Below are 23,631 nucleotides of genomic sequence, written 5' to 3'. Positions count from 1 at the left end.
ATAGTGCTGCTATGAACATTGGGGTGCAGGTGTCATCCTGAAGTAGGGCTCCTTCTGGGTACAAGCCCAGGAGTGGGATTCCTGGGTCATATGGTAAGTCTATTCCTAGTCTTTTGAGGAATCTCCACACTGTTTTCCATAGTGGCTGCACCAAACTGCATTCCCACCAGCAGTGTAGGAGGGTTCCCCTTTCTCCACAGCCTCTCCAGCATTTGTCATTTTTGGATTTTTGAATGACAGCCATTCTGACTGGTGTGAGGTGATACCTCATTGTAGTTTTGATTTGCATTTCTCTGATAATTAGTGATATTGAACATTTTTTCATGTGCTTTTTGATCATTTGTATGTCTTCCTTGGAGAGTTGCTTGTTTAGGTCTTCTGCCCATTTTTGGATTGGGTTGTTTATTTTTTTCTTATTGAGTCGTATAAGCTGCTTATATATTTTGGAGATCAAGCCTTTGTCGGTTTCACTTGCAAAAATTTTCTCCCATTCCGTAGGTTTTCTTCTTGTTTTATTTCTGGTTTCCTTTGCTCTGCAGAAGCTTGTAAGTTTCATTAGGTCCCATTTGTTTATTCTTGCTTTTATTTCTTCTAGGAGAAAATTTTTGAAATGTATGTCAGATAATGTTTTGCCTATGCTTTCCTCTAGGAGGTTTATTGTATCTTGTCTTATGTTTAAGTCTTTAATCCACTTTGAGTTGATTTTTGTATATGGTGTAAGGGTGTGTTCTAGCTTCATTGTTTTACATGCTGCTGTCCAGTTTTCCCAACACCATTTGCTGAAGAGACTGTCTTTATTCCATTGTATATTCTTGCCTCCTTTGTTGAAGATGAGTTGACCAAAAGTTTGTGGGTTCATTTCTGGGCTCTCTATTCTGTTCCATTGGTCTATATGTCTGTTTTGGTACCAATACCATGCTGTCTTGATGACTGTAGCTCTATAGTATTGTCTGAAGTCTGGAAGAGTTATTCCTCCAGCCTCTTTCTTTCTCTTCAGTAATGCTTTAGCTTGGAAGAATCAATATTGTTAAAATGGTCACACTGCCCAAGGCAATCTACAGAAAAGTTTTATTCTTTGAAGCTCTGGCATATGTATATATTTTTCTAGTATAGAAACTATAAGAATAAGTTTGTACTTATTATATCTTTTTCAGTTCCTTTTAAGGGTATTTTAAAGCATTTCTGAGTGTCCATCATTTTAGCAAAAATTCAAGACTTACATAAGTTAACAAACATTTCCCCTCAAGTAGCTATTTTGTTCTTTTCTAGAATATTTTAATACTGCTCAGGACAAATGTCATCTCAGATAAGCACATACTCAGAAGACCTGATCTGATCATATGCCCTGACCTGACCTGAAAACTGTCTGAAAATTCATTTATACTAAGACTTGTTTCAGCCATGAATTTTCTCATCTGTATTTGAAGGATTTAGACCAGACTACTTCCCAAGCTATCTCTAACCATCAAACCTGTGACTTTAATGTGTACCAGTACTGGCTATGATCTCAGAGTACTCAGGATAGTAATTAAATTAGGTTGGTCATCATAGATATTTTTATTTGAAAATGTTTGGAAAGTTCTTAAATTTTTTTAAACATTTTTTATTGAGTTATAGTCATTTTACAATGTTGTGTCAAATTCCAGTGTAGCGCACAATTTTTCAGTTATACATGAACGTACGTATATTCATTGTCACATTTTTTTTTGCTGTGAGCTATTTTAAATTGAATAATACTCAGTATTTTTTAGTCTTTAAAAACGTTTTACATATAATTTGACCTTGATTTATTAAGCTTACCCTTTCTGAATACGGCTAAGATTTGAGGGTTTATTATATTTTTAGAATTTCAATTAATCATACTATTTCTAAAGCAGACAGTGATTAACACCTGTCACCTCTTTTTGTTTGTGTTTTGTGAGGCAATATAGGTATAGAAAAAGGAACAGAAAGGGATTTTACTCAGGATTATGACTGTATAACAAAATCAGTATCACCTTATCCAAAAACTTCATCACCTGAATCCATAAACAGTAAATGCAGCATTGGAGGTCCAACAAAGTCACCCAAAAACAGTGAGGAAAATTTACTGTGTACAAGAGAAAATTGCTCACCAATTCCACAGTCATTCTTTTTGGTAAGAAAAAAAAGTATGTATTTTCTCTTTTATCAGATATACCTGAAGTGGATAAATCATTTGCCTTCTAGTCTTAATCAAGTATACAGTGCTTTTCTTCTTAAGGTTTTGAGTGTGGTCTAGGGGAGAGGAGGAACCTACCAATAAGTAAATAGCCTCAGTGAACTGCAGACTGATCCATGCAGGAGGAAGAAGGTGGCGTATGACAGTACTGGTGACAAGTCTGTGCTAGGAATGTCACTTCCCAGGAGGTACTACTTACTTGGCTACATGTCAGAATTACATAGTTCGTTTCCTAGATTTGAATAGGCTTATTCATACTGCAACATAGGCACTTCTTTCAGATTTCACCGTAACTCAGTCCGTAACATTTAGTTACTAAATCACAAGTTGACAAAGCAAATTGCAAAGAGTGTAGTTGAGAACAGTATGACTATAGCATTTGCTTTAAAGATTTGTAAATTAACTTTAAAACTAGTAGGTAAATGGTATGAATATTAACAAACTTAATGATATGTTGAAAAATTCTTTATCCTTCCTCTCATGTATTGTTATATGTACCATTTCTTATTAATAAAATATGTAGGTATGGTCAAAAGTCTTTTAAAAAGACAGAGATAGGAATCAATTATGGGTCATAGTGAGGGAGGATAGCTAAAAATGTAATGTCGACAAGAAGTAGTTTATATTTGGAATTCTGCTTTTTTGAGGAGGGTTGTTTGTACTTTGGGACTAGTTTATAAACTCTACCTCACCTCCAACCCCTTTGACTTGGGTTGTATAGATGACTTAATTCGAATTTTGAAATAGTAATACAGTTATAGAGCTGATTATCAAGATAATATAGTTCACTGTAACTAGGTATAGCAGAAAAAGTTTTGACTCAGATAGAATGCATTTATCCTTGCTCCACTATTTGCTAACTGTGTTAACATTTTGCAAGTTAGTGAAGCCATCTGCACCTCAGTTTTCTCATGTGTAAAATGGGGCTGGCAAAAATTAAATAGGCTGATTATGTAAGCATAATACCTGATACACAGTAAATACTCAAATATATTATTCTCTTGATATGAGCTAGTATCTGAATACACAAAGATGGAATTAATGACAGTTCAGCACACCTATAGCCAAGATCTAAATCCTCTGATAAAACCAATCTACTGTCCTACCATTTTGAACTGAATGTAAGTTTATTTCTACAGGGTTTTAAGGTCCTTTTATTCTGTTTAACCAGTAGTCTTCACAAAGCATAATTTTTCAAATAGAACCTTATATGAGACCTCCAATGTGCCAAACAGATAAAAACATAACTACTCTGTTTAAAGCAGATAGGTCTAAACCCTTGCTGATACATCTCCCTCTGATAACCCCCAAAAGCACCTTTGCAAGACTCTTAATTTCTACAGAACACGGTTTAAAACTAGTTTCCCACTAGACCGTTATCCCATGGTCCTTTGTCAGCATTGCTCTGTCGTCCTTAGTTTCCCTGCATGCTTTGTCTTGCGAATCTCAGCACCTAGGTAATCGCTGCATACCTATGTTGATTCTACTCTGTGCTAGATGGAATTTTGTTACATATTAGCTGGACTTTTACAGGAGACCTTGTGTTTCCCAGTTACTGTTGACTCTTAATTAGGTACTGGAAATCTATGTAAATTTGTTGTACCAGCTTAACACTCTCCAACAATACTATGTGACAGTGCCCATTTTTCTACAGTTTTTGCCAATCTGATGAGTGTAAAGTTTGTCTGACTTAATTTTCATTTCTGATTAACAGCATCAATGAGTACTTTTATATTTTTGGCCATTTTGTAAATTGCCTACTTTTTCTATTTTTAAAATTACATTGTTTGATTTTTTTCCTTATAAATTTGTAGGCGTTCTTACTATTTTCTGGGTCCTAGTTCTTTATTGGTGTTATATAATGCAAACATTCTTTTTCTAGTACGTAGCTTTTCTTTTCACTTAGTTAAATCAAAAACTTCCACATGACAAAAAATATGATGTAATGAAATTTACCAATCTTTTGCTCTTCAAGAAATCTTTCAGCTGTTGTCATAAGAATATTTTCTTTTCTTGTACAAATGTTAGTTTTAATTCTAACTTTGTTTTCCATCTTCCTAGGCTTTCTCTTTGCATATGGATAGTGAATTAGTTCAACATCATGCATGGGATCCCCCTCCTTCCTCCATCACTTGTGATGCCAATTTGGTCACAGCCTTGCAAACCACATGGGTCAGCCGTTTGGTCAGTGAGATACAGCACAGTGCACCTCCTTGCTTCAGTTAGTGTAGTTTCACACTTACAGGGGTTTCACCACCCCTAATCCTCACCTTCATCTCATTCTACTTCTGAATTCTCTGGGCCCTTTACTTGTCAGATCAGTTTTAGAATTAGTTTGTTTGAGGGAAGAATTAGCATTTCCCAGTATTGTTACTGAGATTTCTCATCCACGTATTTCACTTTTCTCCCTGCTTTTTGGTCTTATTTCCAACAAAGTTGTGCCAAATCTTCCACAAAGAAAGTTGTACTTCTGAAGTGTTCTATTTTTTTCTTTGCTGTATTTAAAATTTTGCCTTTGTATAGAAACACTGTTGACTTTTAGATCTAATAATCATGACAAATTCTATCATCATAAATGCCTGCCTGGATTCTCTTGGATTCTGAATATAGATAATCATAAAATGTTATTCATCGTAATTTTTGTATTTTTCCATTGCAGTCTTTGTGCTATGTGGTCTTTTCATTTTTAAGGGTTTGGTGTACTTGTTATCAAATTAATGTTGTAATTGTCTAAGTGCTTTCTAAAATTATGAGTGGGTATTGAGTTTTAGTAATGAAGATTTACTCTCAAAAGTTAAGTAGTTTTGGTTTAATGTTGTGGTTTTCTTTTATTAAATAGTTTTCTTACTTCCTTGGGGTTTCTATATGTCTTGTTCATTCACAGCCCAGTTAAGAGTACCGTAGTGAATAGAAACAATAGAGTCTGTAGTACAGCTGGTCCTCCACATCCACGGCTCCCATGTCTGTGGCTTTAGCCAACTGTGGATCACTATTTTTTGTATGGGACATGAGCATCAGTGGATTTTGGTATTTGCAGGGGGTCCTGGAACCAACCCCCCCTCCACTGTGGATACTGAGGGAGGACCCCACTTACCCAAGAAACACAAAATTGAAAACAGCTATTCAGATGTAAGCAGTTATAATTTAGAACAAGTTTGTGGAAATTTACCTCCAAATATGAAAATTGTATTTGAGGCAAAAGAGAGGTATAGATGGTCGTCTAGCTATCAAGCTTCCCTTAAACTGAATCAGATGATGGGGTTTTAATGATAATTATAATTTAGTATTTTTCAAATGTTATCTGAAAATTTGATGTTTAAAATATGTAGGGATGGTTTGATCATAAATAACAAGTTGAAATTTTTAAAATGAAAAGGTCTTAAGTATGCTATTGCTGCTAAACCACTGACTTACATATTTATAATTAGGACTTTCTAGTTTCCTGACTATATAGGAATTTGGTTAAGCTTTTGCCCCTATAAAAGCCCATCAATCCATCAACAAAAATATTCTAATTACCCATAAAATACAGAAATTTAAGACAGAATTTTACAGCTTGGCATGGGCTGAATTTTGACCTGAACCTCAGTGGGTAGGTTGGTATATACAGACTGAGTGGAGAAAGAATAATAACCTGAGTACAGAAAGGGAAGTGGACATGCATTTTCATAAAACAGAGAAAAGGTTAATTTGGAACAAAGAAGCTTGTGTATTGAAACAGTAAAACATAAGGTTACAGGACAAAGATGGGGCTCAGTTAAAGATAAAGCCTGAAAGAAGTAGTCTAGAAAACTTTGATTTTCTATGGCTCCCTGACTCAAATTATAGCAATAGTTTTGAGTTGGCTTTTTAAAACTACTACTACTTTTCTGTCCCTCCTCATTAGGATTTTGATTTCTTTAACATTGAGGTAAATGCGAGAGATGATAGAGATAAAAACCAAACAATTTGGAAAAAAAAAAGAACTGATAACATTTGAAGTTTATTATCTTTAGGGTTTGGGTAAGATCGTCAAAGATGAATTCAAGAGTACTTACAGAATTTTTTTTCCAATTTCTGATAAATATTTTAGGATAGTCATTCAGCATCTCCATTATCCTCGTCTAGTGAAGGAAGAGAGAAAACGCAGTGTGACATGCCCTGTGACTCCACTCATGCATCAGGTTTGCAGTCATAGACCTGCTTTTTAAATAATATATTAATTACCGAAGTACTATAAAATTCCATCTAAAGGAGTTATATATTTTAAGTCATACCTTTATTCAATTTAGTTCATGTCAAAATGAAAACAAGTACAATAGGTAGAATTTAATGCAGTTGCCTGAAACTATACAAGTTAACTGAAAGACTTTAACTGTTCCTAAGGCCCTACACAACATCTTAGTCGCAAACGAATGTACACAGAAGACAACCTAAGTAATCATGATGAAGTAGAACTGGAAGAAAGAGCAAACTTGCTTCCCAAAAAACTATCTAAAGGCGAAGATGCAGATCATCACAATGACAAAGGTCGGTAGATCAAATGCCTGTATCAGAATGCAGTTATTTTGGAAGGTGGTATCTTAGATCTCTAGTGACTTCATCCATAAAGCAAATCCCTTTGTAAGGACAACTTTCGATACATCCAAGAAGGATGACACTCTATCTGAATGATGTTATAGTAAGGGTCTTTTTACTCATAGACCACCCTCATCATTCTATCACTGATTACCACATACAGGTTTTACTGGAGTATGAACTTATTGATAGATTAGTGTGTCACTAAATAGTTGGATTAATAACATGGAAGTAGTTTAAACCAGTTATAAAAAACCTTTTAGCATGGGTATTAAAGCAGAAACAGTAACATTAAAATGGGACATTTGGACTGATTTTTTTAAGTAAAAATATTTTAAATTAAAAAATATAAATTCTGCCTTTGATTTCATAATCCTTAGATTACATATAGAATCTGAAAATAACATAGATTTTGTTCTCAGCCTCATGACAAACAAGGCTAAATTTGTAACAATGCTTACCTTAAATTTAGCTGATTGTCTTCATTTTTTTTTTTTTTTTTAGTGTCTGAAAGTGTATCTCCGTTATCAACAAATGACTCTTCTATTCCCGGGGAGAACTGGGAAACTGAAATAGCAGGTGTAGGGATTGCGTATGAGCAGTTCAACACAGAATTCAAGACGAAAGTTCACGTGAGTTGTCATTCTTTAAATTATGATTTGTAATTTATACTCAATACGACAACATGCCACACTTTCTACTAGACTCAGTTTGTTAGAGCCTTTGGCAACCAAAAACCCACTCATGAACTTACCTTTCCTCATGTACTGGTGAAAAATTGGAATGAGTCCTAGGTGAAAAACCTTACTCTCTCAAGAGCCGAGTTTCTCTTCTAAAGTCTGTGCATTATCCTGTGCCCTTTCTTTTTCTACGGGTTCTCTCTCCTGTTTTCCTTTTCAATTTGTTTAACATTTTGACTCTTCTGTGATTTTTTTTTTCTGAACAATTTTCTTTTCATGTCTAGTCTTTTTAATACATTGTTTATCTCACAGAGGTGACTGCCATTGCAGGTACTATAATAAAGTAAGTATAAAGGGTGAGCAACCTCCATCACAGAAGTCCATTTCACTTAGTTTCACCAGTTCTGTATTTACGTATCCTTAGTTACTGAGGCTCCAAAGAGGTAATGTTTGCAAAAATCCTTTCTAAAATAATTTTTAATTATTGTTGTGCCACCCATCTCCTTTTCTCACATGCCTATATTTAGAATCAACAGTTCATTTTGTCCTTCTGTTAAGAAAAGATATTTTCCTGCACAGGTTATCAGCCCTATCTCTTTGTCTTTTTCTTCTCTTCAGTGGTCAAATCTGAAATTGAGATTCTGTGTATTTCTTTTGTTTTGATTTATCCAAGTCTAAACAGAGAAGCCCTGATTTCATATATTCTGTTACACATCTGTGAGATGTGAATATATATATTTTATGAAAAATGGAATAAATAATTTTGAGTGGACTCTTAGGCTGTGTTCCTGAGGAGAATTACAATCACTAGCATCTTTGTAAATTGTAGAATGTGATGTACTTAATGAAAATAATTTACCAATTCAACCCTCAGTTAGAACCTCTTTGGTGGAACGAGACTCTGCTCTGACTGAGCTTATTTATTAACACTTCGGTTGAAATCACTTTTTTTTTTCACTTTTCTAAATTCTCTTTAGTCATTTATATTTCATGGAAAAGGCTTTGGTCTTAATACAGTCTTGGTTGGATTATTATTTTGTAAAGATTTTCAAGTTAAAAATTATTTTTCAGATCCACCAGAAACTGATGGATTATTTTACTAAGCAGTTGTGGAAAACAGCCCAACAGCATATAAAAACAATGAACCATCAAATTCAGGAGTATAGGTCTGTACTAAAAATCCCTTCTGAAATATTCTAAGTGCTATGTAGTCTGAGAGCTATCATTTTAAAAAAAAAATCATTTTGTTTCTTTAATAGGATCAAAAAACTTGATAAATTCCAATTCATCATCACAGAGGAGCTGGAGAATTTTGAAAAAGATTCACAGTCTTTAAAAGATTTGGAGAAGGAATTTGTGGTTTGCGCTTTTAAGAGTTTAAAAATAATTTTAAAACCTTATTTTTAAGGAGCTATACTCAGGAAAACCTCTGTTAACCTTTTGCTTTTAGATAGAGCACACCATAAAGGTTTTTGTTCTTTAGAATATAACTTAGTTTAACTTAGATTTTTAGTTAGTTTCATTTATATATATATATATATATATATATACACACACACTTAAAATACAGATTTAGTTTATAATGAATACCTTTGTAATAAGGGAGAAATTCCGAAAGATTTTGCTTTCAATTTTTTTTATATCCCAGAGTGATATCTGTAATATTTTTAGCATATAGCCAAGTTGTTTGTTTAAATTAGGAATTATAGAAATATAGTAAATTCTAATGTCAAGTTTTAATTTTTAGTCATAACTACTTTTGTATTTTGAAATTTAGGACTTTTGGGAAAAGATATTTCACAAGTTCAGTGCCTATCAAAAAAGTGAACAGCAGCGGTTCGTATGACATTCTTAATCATTAGAATCTATGACATTATATTTTTATTAACAATAAGTTTGTATTAGTTTAAAATGTTAAATTATATATTCTATATTATCGCCATTTAATTAAAGTACAATACAAAGGTAACTTTCATTATTTTACTTGTTAGGCTTCACCTTTTAAAAGCTTCATTGGACAAGAATGTCTTCAACACTGGTTATGAAGAAACTATTTTTACATCTGAGGTATACATTTTATGTTTTTATATATAATCTTATTATTAGTCTAACTTTTTTTTGCTGTGAAAATTTTATAATAAATTTCATGGGAGAAATTATTTATTCACAGATGTGTTTGATGAAAGAAAACATGAAAATGCTGCAAGACAGGCTTCTTAAGGAAATGGTAAATCAACTCTCTAGTTTGGGTTTTTCAAATGGCATAATCGATCATGCTTTCATATTTTTAAACGGAAAAATCTTCCACAGGTTTTTCTCCTTTCTTTTTGGATTGAGAGAAGGCAGTTTTAGCCCCACTGGGATTCTTCTAGTAGTTCTTTAAATTAAAATAAGGGAGCAAAATTTACAGTAAAATATCAGAGGTGATTTAAATAATGAGTCTCTCCTAAGAAAAAAAAAATTAATTTGAAAATTTAAAAATTAGCTAGAAGAATGATTTCTTTGTATGTATCTAAGCACTGTGCACTGCAACAGACCTCTCTCCTGCTGTGTCTTCTGAAGAAGGTGTGTCAGGACAGAGTGATCCCAGAGTGAATTATTGTCTACTTGGGCAAGACTTCATTTACTTAGATTGGGGATAAAATTAGCTGACTTTCCAAAAGTCTAGTAGACTTCTGGGGGAAAGGTCCCCTGGAGAGGGGGGAAGATGTCTTAAAGGGACTTCTCCAAGTGAACATGTCTTTGGCATTTTCTCAAGGATGGAGGTATTTTTATGTATATGTTAGTATTAATCTTTGTATACAGGATATTTTAATGTACTTAGTTAATTTTAATAGAACTTCAACACGCTGAAACAGTAAAGGATCAGGATGTTGTGGCATAAGTTAACCAGACTGATCCTTATTGAAATTCTTTTCTAGACTATTTTGGTTTACTTTCTTCCTTTAAACAGTAAATACAAATTTCTTTGATTTGGGGTTTAAAAGACTAGAAGTCTTCTCTCAATTGATCATCTAAAATATCAGTGATGAGCACATAATCCTGTAGATATCGAGGAATATACCCAGGGGGACTGGATAAAATGAACATTGATATACAGTGTCTTGATTTTTTAAAAATTTTGATTTTAAATTATCAGTACAAAACTAATTTTTTTCCTTTGACCATAGCAAGAGGAGGAGCTTCTTAAAGTACGCAGAGGACTGATGTCATTATTCATGGCTCATGAAAGAAACAGTGTGTGACGCCTAGTTGTTATCAGCGAGTTTTATCGAATTATGCTTTTCTGTGTATAAGTAAGGAAATACTAGAGTAGCTCTATAAAGAGAAACACATGTCACCCAGGCAAGACTGCCTTTGTAGGAACCTCCAAATCCAAAGAAATATCTTATCAATGAAAGAACCTACAGTCACTATAACATGGTTCTGAGCCCAAAGGACTTTTGTCTGTACACTATTACCCTTTTTAAAGAAAGTTTTGGGAAATCAGACAATAAAAGGAATTGGCTTGTTTTGCATGCATGAGACAAATATTCAGTTAACCATATTCACAAAACTAGGTATTCCTTTAATAAACTACAACTTATCATACAAAATATATTTTAAGTGAAAACAGTTTGAACTAATATAAAGTATTACTAAAATTTGTTTACTAGTTCAGAATATACTACAAGTAATAAAAATTTAGTGACGCATAGAAGGGGGAGAAGTCAGATTTAAAATGCTTACCTGCGTGGCCATCAGTACTTGCAGCACACTGTTGGAGAGTATACTTATTCAGTTATGATTCCACTATATTAGAAGGCAATAAAAGAGTCTAAGATGGTTACTATGTTATTGAAACATTTTAATTCTAGGTAGACATGCTATTAACTCATAAGTAGGCTTTTTGACAAGTACTTTTAAACCCTAGTGTTCACTGCAGTAATATTTTGCTAGATTAACTTATTAAAATGAATACACATTTAATTTGCTTTGATTGTGTAATATATTAATGTTGAAATAAATGCTTTGTCAGTTGGATAAATGTTCTACAATTGTTTTATTTTATAAATTATTATTTTTCCTATTTTATGAACATTGGATCAAACAATATCCTCCTTTTCAGACATCCTAAGCATAATACCAGGCAGCCTAACTTGCCTGCTTAATGGTAGCAGCATGTTTGAATACTACCAGTATTTAAGTACAGTGGTAGAAGTGGCTTAGAACCACTCCCATCACAACACACCTCCCTGCTTACGTCGTACTCGGTCCCATACTGTGTTGTATGTGTAATCCAACCCAGCTCTTTAAACCTTTCTCCTTTGACCTTGTCATTACCAGTAGTTATGTGCCCTGAACCTCAGCCTCAGACATCACCCCAACTTGCAGAGTAGTCCCGGCTGTTTACTCCACCACTCCTGCTGTGCCTGTTACCCTCTCGTCTGTCCTTCCTTCCCCACACTGGAGTCCTTAGTCCAAAATAATACTTTCTTGTCCTCTCTCTTCTCCTCAACTTTATCCACTGGATCACACCCCTCATTCCATAACCTGAATATCACTTGAGAAAAATCATATAACCAAGGTTTAAATTTATGACCACATTTCAAGAGTATTACTATATATCAGTACCTCTCCTTAATTCTTTTTTAGGGGATGGCCTTACTTCACACTTCCTCATCTCTTCTCCCTAAAATGTCACATGTTATCTGCATCACCAGCATTTTTTGATTTCTCACATGTTCCAGTGACAGATTAGCTTCATTATTTCAAGACCATCTAATCCACCTGCTAGTGCTCTTAATCCTATTACCTTTGACTTCTCTCTACTGGTGTGTATAGCCCACATTTATTTAAAAAAAAAAAAAAAGGACTGTAACATCAAGTTCCCCTCTAACTGCTGCCCTCCCTATGAAATTCTGTACTCACCTTTACACAGAACATATCAAAAGAATTTTCTCTATTTTCTAACTCACACACTTCTTATTTGTCCCTTACCTTGCCTCAGTCCAGCTTGTCTCTACAATTGCACTGAAACAGCTTTTATGAAAAATCACCGGTTATTTATTTATTCCAAATCTAATCTCTATCTTCTTACTCAGCTCCTCAGTGCCATTTAACACTTAAAAACCCTTGGCTGGCACATGTATTCCACTCTTTCTCATCTCATTCCTGACTTCCCTTTTACTTCTTAACGTGGGGCTCATTCCTAGTCTGTCACTCTTCCTCAACCTCTTTCTCTGTAGGTAACTGCATCTGGTAGCATGTAATAACCATCCCTGTGTTGACGACTTTCAAATGTATAAACATTCTGACCTTTACTTTGGACATTAGAATGTCATATACACTGCTTTATTGACAGCTGTAGTAAACATCTCAATTCTCAAAAATCTCTTGATTTCTCTCCCTCAGCATTCTGTCTCACCACCAAAGAAAAAAAGTAAACCTGTCCTTCCATCTCAGTAAATGTTACTTTCATTCACCCAGATATTGAAGCCAAAACCTAGAAGTACTTCCTGATTGCTCCTTTTCCTTTGGCTGGTTAGTCGATCAACAAGTCCTGTAGATTTTACTGCCAAAATATGTTCTACATAAATATACTTTCTGTCACTTCCACTATCACTGCCTTCAACAGTGTCAATATCATTTCTCACATAGACAATTGCAACAGCCTCCTCATTGCTGTCCAGCATTCACACTTGCCTTTTCACAACTTGTTCACAGAGCAGCCAGTATACTCTTGCTAAATCATAAATCACATCATGCCACTTCCTTATGTAAAATTCTACAGTAACAACACACGCTTAAATAACCAATGGGTCAAAGGAGAAATAACAAGGGAAACTAGAAAATACTTTGGGACAAATTAAAATGCAACACACTGAAATCAGTGCTCAGAGAAATGGATAGCTTCACATTAATATGCATTAAAAATGAAGATCTCTAAGTCAGGAACCTAACTTTATACTTTAAAGAACCAGAAAAATAAAGCAAATTATACCCAAAGCTGCCTGAAGGAAGGAAATAAACATTAGAGATTTAAAAAAAGGAACAGAAAACAGAGAAAATAATAAAACTAGAAGTTGGCTCTTTGAAAAGATCAAGAACATTGATAAACCATTAGTTAGACTAAGATCAAGAGAAGACTAAAATTTCTAAAATCAGAAATGAAAATTGGGAACATTATTACTGACGTTACAAAAATAGAAAGAATTATAAGAGAATTATATGAACAACTGTATGCCAACAAATTAGAGAACATATAGAATGGATGAGTTCCTAGAAATGCAAAGTATTGACACTGATTCAAGAAGAAACAGAAAATCTGAACAGACTTACAATTAAGTGAATGGATTTAATCAGTAATCATAAAGTTTCCCAACAAAGAGCTCCACCAAATGTTTAAAGAAGAATTAACACCAGTCTTCAAATGCTGCCAGGAAATAAGAGATGGGAATATTCCTAACTCATTCTGTGAGGCCAGCATTACCTTGCTATGAGATAAAGCCATCACAAGAAAATTACAGAACAATAGCACAATGACTATGCATGTAAAAGCCTCAAAATACTAGCAAACTGAACCCAGAAGTATATTAAAAGGAATACACTTAATGAAGGAGTTGCAAGATCTCAACACTGAAAACTAGAAACCATTACTGAAAGAAATTAAAGACCCAAATAAGTTGAAAGACTCCCACGGTCATCCCACCAGATTCCAAGCCTTAATATTGTTAAAATGGCAGTACTTCCTGAAGCAATCTACAGATTTAATCCAATCCCTATCAAAATTCCAAGTCTTTTCTGCAGAAACAAACAAACAAAAAAACGAATCGTAAAAATGGAAGGAACTTAACATAGCAATCTTGAGGAATAAAGTTGGAGGACTCACAGTTCCCAGTTTCATACTACACAGCTAAGTTAGAACAGTATGTTACCTACATAAGGATGGACACATAGACCAATGGAACAGAATTGAGAGTCTAGAAATAAACATATTCATCTACATGCAGCTGAATTTCATCAAGGGTGCCAGGACCATTTGGTGGGGAAATAATAGTCTTTCAACAAGTGGTTTTGGGACAACTGGGTAGCCACAAGCAAAACAATGAAGTTGGACACCCTTATCTTACACCATATATAAAAATTACCTTTAAATGGACCAAAACCTAAAACAGTTAAAACTGTAAAACCCTTAGGAAAAAACATAGGAGTAAGTCTTCATGACCTTGGTTTTGGCAGTGGATTCTTAGATATGACACCAAAAACATCAGCAACAGGAAAAAAAAAAAAGGTAAATTGAACTTCATCAGAATTTAAAAAAACTTCTGTGCATCAAAGAATACTTAAATAAAAGTAAAAAAGAACATATTATGGCATGGGAGAAAATATTTGCAAATCATTTATCTGATTAGGGTCTAGTATCCAGAATATGCAGGTATTTCTTACAGCTCAACAACAAAACAACAAACAACCTGATTTAGAAAATGGGCGAAGGACATGGGTGGTAAACATTTCTCCAGAGAAGATACACAAATGGCTAACAAACTTATTAACATACATCAAGCACCATTAGTTATTAGGAAAATGGAAATCAAAGCTATAATGAGATCCCACTTAAACCCACTAGGATAGCTAGAATCAAAAAACAGAAAGTAAGTGTTGGCAGGGATGTAAAGGAATTGGAACCCTTGTGCATTTCTGGGGGAATGTAAAATAAGGCAGCCGCTGTGGAAAACAGTTTGGCGGTTCCTCAAAAAGTTAAAAAAGGAAATTACCATGTGACCCAGCAATTCTAATTTTAAGTGTATACTGAGAAGAACTGAAAACTGATGCTCTACAAATACTTTTGTAAAGAAATGTTCACAATAGCACTATTCACAATAGCCAAAAGGTGGAAACAGCCCAAATGGCTATCAAATAAACAAATGTGTAGTATATCTATGCAATGGAATATTTTTCAGCCATAAAAAGAAATTCATATTGATTAATGTTACAGTGTAGATGAATCTCAAAAACATGCTAAATGATAGAAAATGGACACAGAAGGTCAAATATTGGATGATTCAACTTACATTTACATGTAATATCCAGACTGTAGAAATCCATGGAGACAGAAAGCAGATTAGTGTTTGAGAAGGGGAGAATGGAGTAGCTACCTGCAGGGTAAGGGGTCTTCTTTGGGTGGGATGGAAATGTTCTGGAACTAGATAGAAGTGGTGGTTGTATGACTCTCTGAATGTGTTAGGTGCCACTGAACTGTACTAACATTGTTAATTCCATGTTATCTCCATTTCATCTGAATTAAAAACAACAACACAAAACCTCTCCAAAGGTTTCCTGTGCCCTTAAAAACCCAACCTTTACACCATGGCTTACCCGTATACCATGCGAGCTGACCTCGTCTTTGCCTCTTCACCCTTATTTCCTACTCCTCTCCTCTTCCAGTCTCCTTCAAGCATCATTCATTGACCAATCTCATTCCCACATTAGAGTCTTTGTTGATGTGATTCTGTCATCCTGGGAACTTGCTGGGCTTCAGGTCTCCATTTAAACAGAAAGCACTTCCCTCACAAACCTATTCACGTTAAGATCATTCTCCATCATGTAGCATTTTCTGGTGTCAGAAATTTATGTCTACCTTCCCTCCATAAACCTGCACTCCTGTAAATTCTATGGGAACAGGAACTTTGTCTGTCTTGTTCATCACTATTTCCAGAACCTAAAGAGAGTGTCTAGAAAAGTAGGCTTGCACAATGTGAATACATGAGTGAACAGGTGGAATATTTCTAGGTAGGAATTTGCAAAGTTCAGAGAGGGCCATGTGCCTCCTAAAACTCTCAGCTCCTCAAATCCTGTATTGTGTTGGCATTTCTATTAACTTGATAACAAAGTGTAAGTCAAACAGCCATTGGAGCATCCATTATATGACACACACTGTGCTTAGCTCTATATTCAGAGGTAAGAAACGAACCCTTTCCTTGTACTTACAAGTGAGATCTATGTGTTTTTAAAGCAGTCATGCAGAATTCTATGGATTTCCATTTTATTGGCACCTCTGAAGAACTGTGTAGGCAAATCAGATATACACAGGCTGCATGACCAAAGAAGATGTTATGTTTGTAATGGTTCGTGTTTTTAAAAAACATAACTGGGTCAAAAAAAAAAAAGCCCATGGAAATATTCTAAAACAATATCTAGAGGGAAACTGATTTTTTTTCAGGAATACAGATGTGTTGCATAAAACCTGTATGTTGTTTATGCTGTGACAGCAATAATTTTAAATAAAATGAAGTTGAAAGAGTAGGTCTCACATTAATGAAACATTTGCCTTTAGTATCAATAGGGACTTTGTAAGTTCTCTAACTCGATATGCATTCTATGCATGTCAAATAACTACTGTCAGTTGAGCTTATGAGTTTGAAATTTGGAACAGATTTGACGTTAAAACTTTAAAATTTAAGCTTACTTAGAAACAAAATTTAGTTGCTTGTTCTGTGTAATTCAACATTTTCTATTATATACTTATTTAAACTTTAAAAAAGTTTTTAGAGCGAGAGTAGGGAAACCGTCTTTGAAAGGGCAATACAGTAAATGTTTTAGGCTTTGTGGGCCAAATGGTAAATTTGAGGACATCATGTAGGTACTTGTATAAACACGTCAAATGTAACCATTTAAAAATGTAAGAACTGTTCTTAGACTGCAGACCATAAAAAAAGAAAAAGGCCAGATTTGGTTTGTGGGTTATAGTTTGCAAGACCCTTAGTTTAGAAGAAACATTTTGAAGATCAGATCTCTCTGCTATTACAAAACTTATTGCTCACTTTATCTTACTATTTAACAGAAACAGTGATTTAAATCAATTTTGCATTAGAAGTTAATGATTATGCCAACTAATATAGCTAACACTTCTTGATTTTCCTACTTTAAACAGAGTAAAATAATAATCATTGTAGCTAATGACTTCTATTTCTTACCTGGATCACAATTTAACAGCATGTTGGTGCAGGTTTACTCCAGTTCCTCAACCAAACGGAGCTGGATGGTGGTAACCCTTATTCCAGAAGAACACATGGGAAAGGACGTGGAAGAGAGAAAACATTTTGCAGCATTAGTGTAGCAGCCAGGCAGAAACTTAAATACTACACTCTATGGACATTACTGCAGAGGCTTAAATGCCACCAAATCCTGGTACCACAGATGCCCAGTAGATCCTTGAGTGGGAAGTAGACTGTGTGGCTTCCATCTGGCATTTAATTCCTTGCTAAACTGGTGGTCTCTGGTGCCAGATTTTGCCATCTCTGACCTCAGGGCCCACTGGGAAGCTCTCCAGCTGCTAGAGGTAGTTCTCCAGCTGTTCCATCACCACCTGCGAAGTTAGCCCAGTCACAGGTGTCCTACATGCATCCACCGTGATGTCTAGGCTCATTAACATATTGAAATTATAGTGCACAGCATGGAAGAGTCACAAATGCTATGAATAAATACCCAAAGCAGAATTCTGAGCAACAAACACATTCAACTTGGAATGTAAGAATTGGAGCGAGGGCTTAGGTCCTTCCTGAGCCTGTACTCTGGCCACACCTGCAGTCACCACTATAACCAAGGAATTCTCCGGGTAGAAGGCAGGGCGTGGACTGGGTGGTGTACGCTGGTCTTTCAGGGCATACACCTGTATTGTCCTAACAGTTTCAGCATGTGTATCTTTGAAAAGGGAAAACAAACTGCATTTAGAAAGTAGTGAGGCATACATAAAACAGCCTTCTTTCCTCTTTTAAACATCACCAGCATGTATACCACATCCAGGTTTCTCTACCACTGCTTGTTGTCAAGAAAACATGGTCTTTAGAATTCCCCTGTTCACAGTCTTTAAGGAGATTTACAGTTGAGATTAAAGATTTAAAAGTCTTTTTTATTACAGTGAATATAAAACACCGTTCTGCGTTCATAGAGCTATGGAACTGATAACTGGTCGCTTTTCCATTGTTCATCCTAGCATTGCTGAGACACGTTCCCAATGCCATCGTCATCAGTAAGCTCACAGAAAAAAACGCACAAATGTAACTTTAGTCATTCATTGTTTAAAGATATTTTCCTATATTTAGTTTAACTTTCAATATATTGAGTTGTTTATCAGCATTTTCTGAGATACTTCTTTCATATGAAAAACAAAAAAATTCTGGAAAAGAACTGGGTAAATGGGTATTGGAATCATGTGTGACTAGTACTTTTAACAGTATAATTAGAATTTTGCTTTTCTGGAAATCAGTTTGCTATTGAAGGACTTTGGTTGTGTAACTAAAAGCTTGACTTTCAAATCTCCAATATATAATAGAATAAATGTAGACTTGTAGTTACCATGTATTTCCACAAGGTGGACCTCTTGATGTTAGGTGATTTTTTAATACATTGCAATTGTCCCAAAATTACATAATTTCAAAGCCCTTTTAACAGTTTTTAAAATGTATTTTTTTTCACAAAAATCATACAATGCACCAGTCCCCCTATCAGACTGGCCTAAAACTTGATGCTTCTAGATGTGATTTAATTTCTTCTCACAAAATTACCAATTAAGTTTTTAAAATCTTTTAAACCCCTTAAAAATAATTTCTTGAATCACTTAATATTACTTTAATAGTTAATCATTTTATTTTGTTAAAATAAAAACAAATTACTTGTAAAGTCGTGCATAAAAACCTCATTAATGACTACTACTAGTCATGGAGAATTCTGATAATTCAGGTAATATATGTGACTGAGTAAGAACACAGAATTTTTTTCTAAGTCTTCAGGCTCTTAAGTATATAAACTTTATCTTCAAACTTACACAAAACATGTAAGTTTATGTACATATCATGTATGTCACCAGTACCATGTGATATATCAATTGTGTTTTAATTTTGTTCCTCCAACTAACTAGGATGAGAGGTATTTGAGATGCCATGTCATCTACTTATTTAGTGCAGGATTACATATACTTAGTAGGTGCAGTGTAAATATAAGTAATTGAGTGACAGTTTTAGTTAATCTCAATCTCTAGAATGCCTGCTAAGAACATGAAATATGGAAATATAATTTAGGGTAATAATTTATGATCAATAAAAATACACTGATAGAAGTTAGATACTACTGCAAAAAATTTGATTACAATGAAAATAGCTTCTGGTTTTACGGTCGAACCCTTGAGTCTGGACCAAACCAAACCATCCTTTAAGTATCTTGTACTTCATCTTAATTTTTAATTTTATTTGTCTATTAGTTATGGGACTTTACTTGGGCAAAAAACCCAGAACATTTGTCCCATCTACCAGGCTATCTCTTACTATAGGCACAGTTATTTTTTAAGTGCTGATCCTTTTTGCTTTGGGGGCCAGGATGGTTTCTAGAATAGAGGCACTTTTTTCCTTTCCTTGCTTCACAGTAAGTAGTTATATGGATATTTCTATATGAGGGAGATTGAAATCTTGTTTTCACATAGTTTGGGCTCCAACATTTTAAACTGATAAAATATGAAAGAGGGAGCTGCTAATGTGTGGCTTAAAATAGAAAATAAGTTTTGGGGGGGTTGACTGGCCACCAATAACAGTTTATGTATAAAATAGAGTACACATATATAAATACGTATTAAGTATACAATATAACACAGAGACATAAATGCTTATAAAATTAAGGGAGTGGCTTCGAGACAGAAAGGATTTAGATATCATCTTATCTCACAGACACAGAAATTGAGGCTCAGAGAAGTCAAGCGATTCATAGACAGTAGTTACACAGCAAGTAAGAGGTAGAGCTGGAGTTTTTCTACCGCACAGTGATTTCTTATAAAACACTCTAGTTCAACTAACAGTATGTTTGCTAGCATCTAGGACCAATCACAAGTCCCTAAGGACAAAGTGCTCAACAAGGGTTGAGCAGTTTCCCGGGGGCGCCTGACCCACTCCAGCCTTAAAGCGGCGGAACAGGAAGGTCACGGAGAGCAAGGAGGCAGCCCGTGCAGTGAGAAGTCACAGGGGACTTCCAGCTGCTCCAGGGCCACCTGGCAACCGTACTGGCGGAGGACAGTCACTGGATGCTGAGAATGTGCCAGGCACCTGAGCCACATTACCTCCTTTATCTCATTTACAGATTATAGCAGCAGTGAGACAGAGAGACCTTCCTGCAGAGGAAGTAAATACCTTGCTGAACGGTGCAGAGCTGGGATTTGGGCACAGGTTCTGTGAGATCCCAAGGTCGTGCTCCATCCACTGTGCTCCTTGCCTCGATGCACCCAGAGGGAAGGCGGGAAAAAGGGCTTATTTTAGCCAGCACACTTACTCAAAGGCCAAGTAAAAATATACTTCAGGGAACATTTATTTTTATTTAATTTACTTTCTCTCTTTTGTCAAGATTACTTTTTACCTTTATGCCGGGGTAAATTTCCTCTTTATAATCTCGACTCCATCTTGTAACAGAGTTTTTAATAATGTCTGCAAATGTTAACTGAAAAATAGTCTTAAGGAGGGCATAATTTTCATCTTGGTAGAATTTTTCAACAAGTTGTTACTTATTTCCAGGTTCATTACTCAGTGATACATAAATTAACTTGAAAAGGATAATTTGATTTTCCAAGTAACCACATATACTAACAGAATTTACAAAACACACAAAAAATTTGAATTCTCTTTGATGTGTTTGGCTTCTGATGGCTCAAAAGTAATAAAATTTGACTTGTTTCAGAGATCCCTATTCTTAAAAAAAAAAAAAAAAACTCACCCTCAACCCCAAGAAATGTAACGCCCAGGTGAATTTCCTGCAATAAGTAGTCATTTAATTAAAGAACAAAATTAACAGGAATCAAAATGCTGCAGCTGTATTTTTTGTTAGACATTATATATAAAAAAGAAAAAGTATAGTACAGTAAATCATTTTGTAGAACATGAACTTAAAGAGTTCTCAGATTAATCGTGTTCAGAATAAAAATGCCTTTTCCACATGGTACTGATACACTGCGTCACACGTCCCTCGGCCAGAGCCCAGGCTGGTGACCCTGCGACGCACATCACCGTTCTCCGTCACAACGCAGAGCTGGAAAACAAGGGGGGAGGCAGACAGCAGTTTTCTTCTGGTAGATTCCTTGGGGTCTTACTGACCCCAAAGTCACACTCCTCAGACACCAAAGAGTGAAGTGTGTCCTCTGGGTCCTCCTCTTACAGGTGAGTGTGGCCAGGATTTCCCCTGCCTACATGACCCTGCTCCTCTCACAAACATAGCAGGTAGTCGTGAGCTGAACTTCAGGAAAGTTCCCTGATGAATGTTCAGTGTTGGTATCAAAAATTAAACACAATTCTTCTCAGAAGAAAATCTCTATGGCCTGTGGAATCTAGAAATTATAAAAGGACAAATAATTTAAGGTTATACTTCTAAGCAAAAATTGCCAAAACCTTCCACAACATAATTCTGTTGCTGTCACAAGCTTATCAGAAGTCCCGTATGTGAGGATGGGCTTGCTGTGGTTAAAGTCACATAGAGTTTTAAAGGGCTCCCACCTCTCGGGCCTCTGTCATACCCCAAGAGGAATTAGATGCTGATTCTTAAGACTGCCTAAAACTTAGTGTGAAAGCTGCTAGGTAAGCCCCTGAAGTACACGTGAAGACCAGGCTTTGCTAAATCAGCAGCAGTGATGAGTTGATTAATACTGGAAATCAGAGTTAAGCTTCATTCTTACGGAGTTGGTAATGTGTGGTAATGCGTAATACACTTAAGAAAATCTCAAATGACTAAAAATACTGTTCTTCTAAAAGTTGACATTAAGTGCTAAAATACAGTGGCATAAAAAATCTTAAAATTATTTCCTGATGTCTGAGTTTCAGACTCACTCTTAAAATTTTGTCATCTAAGAAAGCTATCAAGGACTTATGAGAGAAAATACATATTTTTAACACACATCTCTTTCAATAAAGTATAATGAAAAGAGGTATTAAATATTCTGGCAAAACCATATACAGAATATGCAGTAATTATATCCTTTTTTTTTAACACAGAGTAAACATTAAAAATAACTCTGAATGTTTTAGGGGGAATGTTCATTTCCTAAATGCTCTAAAATACGATGATCTATTCCCAAAAATATGCCAGTCATGGGGGGAAACTTTAAACATTTTAAAACAACTTATATTTGCATCATTTTTTCCTGCCCTTCTGACCTCCTCTTCCTCTCGATATATTCAAAGTAAAACCGCCTTGTACAATGGAATTCTTTGTATCTGGTTTCTGTTCTACAGCCGCCTTGGCCTTACAGGGTAAATCTTTTCAATAACAATTGCAGTGGCCACTTTGTGACAAACAGAAAAGGAAAGGAATCCATTTTTTAGTTTAATGCAGTATCTCCATTCAGGATTTCCTTCCTCCTAGTATTTGGGTCCTGAGCATCTTTGGACCAAGGGTGAAATGACAAAGCAGCTGCTGCGGTGGCAGCTGGTGGCACCATGGTCATCCCCTCTAGCACTAAAGGTACGTGAGAACTTCAAGGCCTTACGACTTGTCAGGACCACAGGAAAAACGGGGAAATGCTGGAGGAGTGTGCAGCCAGAGAGCCCAGAGAGGAAGTCTCTGCTCACTTCATCACGAGCAAGACATCTCGTGTCATCTTTAAGACCACGTGCACAGAGGATGTATCCCTCTTGTGTGCAAAGCCTTGATTACGGAAGAACCAGCCAGTCTATCCCCACTGGAGTACACGCTCCGTGGAAGTGGGAGCCTCCTTCACCTTAGTCACAGTTGCATCTCAGCACCATTAGCGGCACAGAGTAAAAACTTTTATTTGCTGAGGGAAAAAAAAAAACAACACTCGGTGGAAGAACTTTTGGAGAGCATTAGTTTGTGTTAAAGATGTGAATACAAATTCAAATAGGACAGAAAAGCAAAGGGGATGGTGGACAGAGAACTTCACAGCATCCCCTAAGTACAACTGAATCAGGGAGTTCTAGAAACTAGGGAGTTCTGAACATTAGAGAAGGGGGATTAAATATATAGGCAATTACTGTCAGTCCTTTGAGACTAATTTTCTTAAATATACATTAACTACTTAAATAAACCAATGACCTGTGTAATACTGCTTTCCACACACCTTTCACCAAGCTCTCATGAGTGTGACCAGCACTTTTAATGGAGGTGCATTGTTTGTTCAATACAGTTCTCTGCAGAAGCACTGAATCTTTTTTTTACCTGAACATCTAG

At 35.4% G+C, this 23,631-nt stretch overlaps 2 protein-coding genes across 7 annotated transcripts in view; one reads left to right on the top strand and one right to left on the bottom strand.

Moving 5' to 3' along the window:
* Positions 1-11,464, top strand: part of SYCP2 (synaptonemal complex protein 2) — a 66,754-nt gene extending 55,290 nt beyond the window's left edge. For 4 of the 5 annotated variants that reach the window (XM_072944497.1, XM_072944495.1, XM_072944496.1 and 1 more), the window contains 10 exons: positions 1,932-2,137; positions 6,273-6,363; positions 6,566-6,709; positions 7,262-7,389; positions 8,509-8,603; positions 8,697-8,796; positions 9,215-9,273; positions 9,429-9,504; positions 9,608-9,664; positions 10,608-11,464. In XM_072944497.1, the coding sequence (XP_072800598.1) occupies positions 1,932-2,137; positions 6,273-6,363; positions 6,566-6,709; positions 7,262-7,389; positions 8,509-8,603; positions 8,697-8,796; positions 9,215-9,273; positions 9,429-9,504; positions 9,608-9,664; positions 10,608-10,682 (1,031 nt within the window). In that variant the 3' untranslated portion in view covers positions 10,683-11,464. The remainder of the gene's footprint in view (positions 1-1,931; positions 2,138-6,272; positions 6,364-6,565; positions 6,710-7,261; positions 7,390-8,508; positions 8,604-8,696; positions 8,797-9,214; positions 9,274-9,428; positions 9,505-9,607; positions 9,665-10,607) is intronic. The other variant, XM_072944498.1, reaches the window with a different exon arrangement.
* Positions 11,465-21,199: 9,735 nt separating this feature from the next.
* The window catches only part of PHACTR3 (phosphatase and actin regulator 3), a 177,507-nt gene continuing 175,075 nt past the window's right edge, over positions 21,200-23,631 (bottom strand). The window contains exon 13 of one of the 2 annotated variants that reach the window (XM_072943606.1): positions 21,200-21,775. In XM_072943606.1, the coding sequence (XP_072799707.1) occupies positions 21,760-21,775 (16 nt within the window). In that variant the 3' untranslated portion in view covers positions 21,200-21,759. The remainder of the gene's footprint in view (positions 21,776-23,631) is intronic. The other variant, XM_072943607.1, reaches the window with a different exon arrangement.

This window comes from Vicugna pacos, chromosome 19 (assembly GCF_048564905.1).
Source record: "Vicugna pacos chromosome 19, VicPac4, whole genome shotgun sequence".
Lineage (NCBI taxonomy): Eukaryota > Metazoa > Chordata > Mammalia > Artiodactyla > Camelidae > Vicugna > Vicugna pacos.
The sequence above is the reverse complement of the archived record's forward strand: the minus strand, read 5'-3'. Positions and strand labels throughout refer to the sequence as shown.